The sequence below is a fragment of the Rutidosis leptorrhynchoides genome, chromosome 8 (genome assembly GCF_046630445.1).
Source record: "Rutidosis leptorrhynchoides isolate AG116_Rl617_1_P2 chromosome 8, CSIRO_AGI_Rlap_v1, whole genome shotgun sequence".
Classification (NCBI taxonomy): domain Eukaryota; kingdom Viridiplantae; phylum Streptophyta; class Magnoliopsida; order Asterales; family Asteraceae; genus Rutidosis; species Rutidosis leptorrhynchoides.
In genome coordinates, this window is record NC_092340.1 from 335,953,281 (window position 1) to 335,957,991 (window position 4,711).

General features: G+C 36.7%; 1 protein-coding gene across 3 annotated transcripts; it reads left to right on the forward strand.

Moving 5' to 3' along the window:
* The first annotated feature begins 415 nt into the window (after positions 1-415).
* LOC139862705 (uncharacterized) lies at positions 416-3,765 on the forward strand. Of its 3 annotated transcripts, XM_071851328.1 has the most exons (4): positions 416-1,212; positions 1,296-1,361; positions 1,760-1,848; positions 2,790-3,765. In XM_071851328.1, exons 1-4 carry the CDS (start codon positions 1,077-1,079, stop codon positions 2,907-2,909), a joined length of 411 nt encoding a protein of 136 aa, XP_071707429.1. In that variant the 5' UTR covers positions 416-1,076; the 3' UTR covers positions 2,910-3,765. The 3 variants fall into 3 exon arrangements, 1 of the variants encoding a protein (XP_071707429.1); XR_011764261.1 differs by lacking the exons at positions 1,760-1,848; positions 2,790-3,765 and adding an exon at positions 1,605-1,677 and having other exon boundaries at positions 416-1,361; XR_011764260.1 differs by lacking the exons at positions 1,760-1,848; positions 2,790-3,765 and adding an exon at positions 1,638-1,677 and having other exon boundaries at positions 416-1,361.
* The last annotated feature ends 946 nt before the right edge of the window (positions 3,766-4,711 follow it).

Sequence of the window (4,711 nt, forward strand, 5' to 3'; positions counted from 1 at the left end):
CGCGGCGCGCCACCAGGCCGCGCGGCGCGCAACTCTCCCAGTCCAGCTCCTTTTGCCTTTTTAAATATATACAACCAAACCCCGATTCGAGTACCGCACAATACACTTATATACACATGTGTACACTTCAATTATTCGGGTCTTACATGGTCCCAGTTGGTATCATTTATTAGTTTTTTTTTTTTTTTTTTTTTTTACTATTTTGCCTTGATTGTTAATATAATGAATGTTTCTTAGGTTTGATGACCAGTAGATACAAGACCCATTAACTTATTACCATCAAATTAATTTCTTCTCAGACGGTCATATATGCCGTTTTGTCTTAAAAAAATTGGTTAGTTATACCTCACGTCTCTTCATGGTTAATGGTTATGAAGATAAGTTAGGGTTGGTTACAGCAGGTATCAATCTGCAACTGATGTATACACAATTTAATTATTACTTGGGAATTGTATTACACTTAATTTCACAAATATCATTATTAATTGTTACTCTTAGTAGATTACATTGGCCGCATCAACAAAATACACGCAATCGAGACCCATGGAATGTATCAGCAAAACGACTATGTTGTTAATTATTTGATGATATACTTTATGTCTAAATTGTTATAGTTTGTGTTATATTGAGATTAAATTTCTGCATTTAAACAGGAGAAAACACCATAATGTAATGATATAACGTGTTTGTATGGATCATAGATGTCAAAGCTAGTGGAAGAAGCAGAGTGTTTTGGTTTGTTAGCATCTCATCAGGTGTGGTGCGGTATCTTATAATGGTATGTGACCTCATTTTTTAACATATACCGATCAGTCAAGTTATGATCGAGTTTTGTGTGCGTGTGTGGTTAATAAAAAGTGTGTGGTACCTATTTTTTTTCTTTTTGTTGGGCCGCTTTGTTGGAGTTGTTATTGTTGTCTGTATTGTCTGTCTGTTTTTTTGAGGTTCGATTGAGAATGCACTTTTGGTTGTGTGTTTTTTTTGCAATGCCGCTAAGAAAATATTTAGGAAGTGTGTAGATGTTGTTTCTCGGTCCGTCGCTACTACTGGTGGTATGGATGGGGTGGTAAGTTCATATGGAGCGGAGTGTCTGCCTGGTAAGTCCTACGTTTTGTGTGGAATCTTCCAGTCCTGCAACGACGTTTGATCCTTATTTGTGTCCGACTCCTGCAATACAGAGTGTCTACTTGCATGGGACATCCAGTTATGCAGGTATGTGTCCTCTGTTCTTTGTTATATTCTTGGATTTTTCTGTTTGGTGGCGGAAAAGTTTTCTCCTCTTTCGGTTCTGACAGGTGAAGTAAGATCAGAGAATGACCGTACTTTACCAAACCCTGTATTAGTCATGCCTCCGATTGAAGGTATTACTGTATCTCTTAATAGAACTTGTTAGTTGACATGTTATAGTAAAACGAACATGTACCCAACTTAAATGACTCAACCACCACTTATAAAGATAAGGAATCCCTTAACATACACATACAGATATACTACTTATAAATTGGTAATTAGAATTAGGATTATATATTATATGGTTCACTTACCTTCTAGCCTTTGAGTCAAGAGTAGATATCTAATGGATCAGAAAAACATGGTAGGTGCAGTGTTGTTTATGACCATTGTGGTTTGTGGTTCAGTGGTGGAGATAGCCAACAGAGCTGTACATATATATATATATATATATATATATATATATATATATATATATATATATATATATATATATATATATGTACAGCTCTGTTGGCTATCTCCACAGTGGACACTCAGCTGGATGGACCAGAATTGGTAATGTTGATTGCAAACAGTGGGCTGCTACTAAAACTTTCAAACTCTATGGTACCATTGGTATGTACTCAATATACCCTTTTTCTATGCCTGGCAAACGGGCCAGGTTGGGTCGGTTTGGGTAACGGGTCAAAATGGTTTTGGGTTGAAATGGGTCATAGGTCAAACAGGTCAATTTTTTAAACGGGTCAAAATGGGTCAGGTTGGGTTGGTTTGGGTAACAGGTCGAAACGGGTCACAGGTCAATTGGGTCAAATGGGTCAAACGGGTTACATCACTTTTTTTACATTTATTACATTATTTTAGTTGTTATTATTTATTAAATATACATAAGAAACATTAATATACATAATAAATGATATAAACATGAATGCTTTATAAATTTTTTACGGATGAAACTTTTTATGCTTGACCCATTTGACCCATTCACAAAACCCATTAGACCCATTTCTATTTATTGATCTTTGAGTATTGATACCCATTAGACCCGTTCATTCATTTTTTGTGCAGGACTCAATAGGCTGGTGAGAAACTCATTTGAATCTTTTTTTAAGTTTAGATTTACATCGTTAGGCCTAATTTTTTTCAAGACCCAATTGACCCGAAAGCTTGACCCATTTGACCTGAATTTGAGTGTTTGGGTCTCAATTGCCAGGTATACCTTTTTCTATTCCTCCTCCTCTTCATGCCTTTTACTTTTTGGTTTCATTTTGTCTATCTTTTAAGTGTTTAGGATTGATTAATTTACCAAAATAATTAAAGCACACTTTTAGATGTATTTACCATACTAATTTCAAAGATCGTTATTGCAATCTCGAACCAAAACATGTTGTTAGAGTGTGCTTTAACCACTATTACCCACATTATATTTGCTCAACACCCCATTTGTTTTACCGGTCTTAAACCCATATGTTTTTTGCATTCATACTATATCTTTCTTCCATTGTGCACTCTCTTTTGCTAATATGTGTCCATATTTGTCCATATTGCTTATTATGCAGGTGTTTCCGATGATGAATGCTATAGTGTTTATACTTTTTGTGGTTCGGTTTTTTGGTATAAAGAACATCTTAAATTATAACTTATTCGTCGTCGTCATTGCTGTGAAAATGGTTGTGTAAAGAATTATATGGATGCACATATAACTAATATCTATTAAGCCTCGATCCCGCTTGGTGGTAACCCTTAGGACTATTCTTGACTCAACATTTAGTTACAAATATGTACCAAGTAGCATCCGTATATATGTATTAAGTATAATGGCTATGTAAGGAATGTTTATACACATACCAATTTTCCAGAAAAAGGTGTTAAACAATGCATACCAAAACACAACCAGGACCGCCGCAACGCGCGTTCGAATATTTTTCTAGTTGATTATATGTGACTACGTGCACCCTGTGTAAACATCTTGGTGTTGTCAAACGTAAGAGGTCAACTCCTTCCGTCTTGGTGTTGTCGGACAAGAGTACAGGTTGGGTTCCAATGTTGTTGTTTAAGTGGTATAGTTCAATCGACGCATGTATTGCATTAGAAATAATATACTAGTTATTCAATAATAGGAATTATCGGTAAACTCTAGCCCAATCAGCTATGGGTTGCATGCCCGGCTAGGCCGCTGAACCTCTTATTTACTATGTGTTTAGTGACCAGTGTGATAGGAGGTGTGCTTGATGCTTATAGTGATATTCATGTGGTTGCTTCTTTCACTTAGCTTCATGCTAATCTCCCACATTTTCTCCCCGATTAGGTGTATCGTGCTAGTGGGCTGGGTGAAGAAGAGTTTTGATGTTATGTTTGAGCATTTGTTGAACTATGATGTGTGTGAAAACGATTCTACAACTCGTGTGTAATTATGTAACACCGGTGGTTTCGTGTAACATTATATCATGTGTGTATAGTAATATATTTAAAAGAAGTACGGTGTTACAAATTCCACCGTCTTAAAATACATCAATTAAAACAACATTGTTGGGTTGAGACAATTTTTTTGGAAAGAATAGATGAATGATGAAGTTTAAGATTGTAAAGAATTGTATATGTTTTGTGAATGAATTTTTGTAAAGAGTATATGTGTATAAAAAATTAATCAATATTTTTTTATACTAATGAATAGTTTCAGAGGCTCAAACGGATACGTCACTCCACGAATCACAACCGCACACATCACCATTGAGAATTCAAAACTTGACGTTTGAAGAATACCAACGTCTCACCAATCTTTGAAAACAGGCGCCTCACTACAGACGTTCGCGGGGCGTTTGTCTTACCACATCAAGGTGGGTTGCAGCAGATACGTTATGCTATCCACGGTCTTATAAACTGAATCTCACTTGCACCACTCTCAATCGTGACATTGTTTCTCACCATACCGCCACATCAGTGTCACATCAACATATTCTTCCAATTTTCTTCCCTGATAATGGTCACTACCGTCAATGACATACTTCTTCACTAGGACATGACCCACCAACATAATTAAATAAGCTAGTTTACAATCGTTAGAGCTATATGTACAAGTGTTGATGCTATATGGCCCCACCAAAATCTCAAACTTGTTCTTGTTGCAATATGCTATCCGAAGATAAAGGTCAGGGCGAGCCTGATGAACACAATGAGAACACACCACTACCATTGGTGTCCTCGAGTGCGGAGCGAGAACAATGCGAGGACAAAACTCGATGTGAGTGGTCTTATGTGTTGGTCCTATTGGCCAATGTTTTAAAACACAACTTCTGTTTGACCTGGACCAAGAGCCGGGTCACAAAAAATTTTAACGGTAAAAATCATATTTATTGTTTTATTTGTATCTCTTAAAATCAGTGTTGTAAAAGTCGGCCGACTTGGCCGACGCGTCGGCCGATGCGTCGTTTTTTTGGGTTCTCCGTCCCGTTTTTTCTGAAAACGACTCAAAAGACGGTCA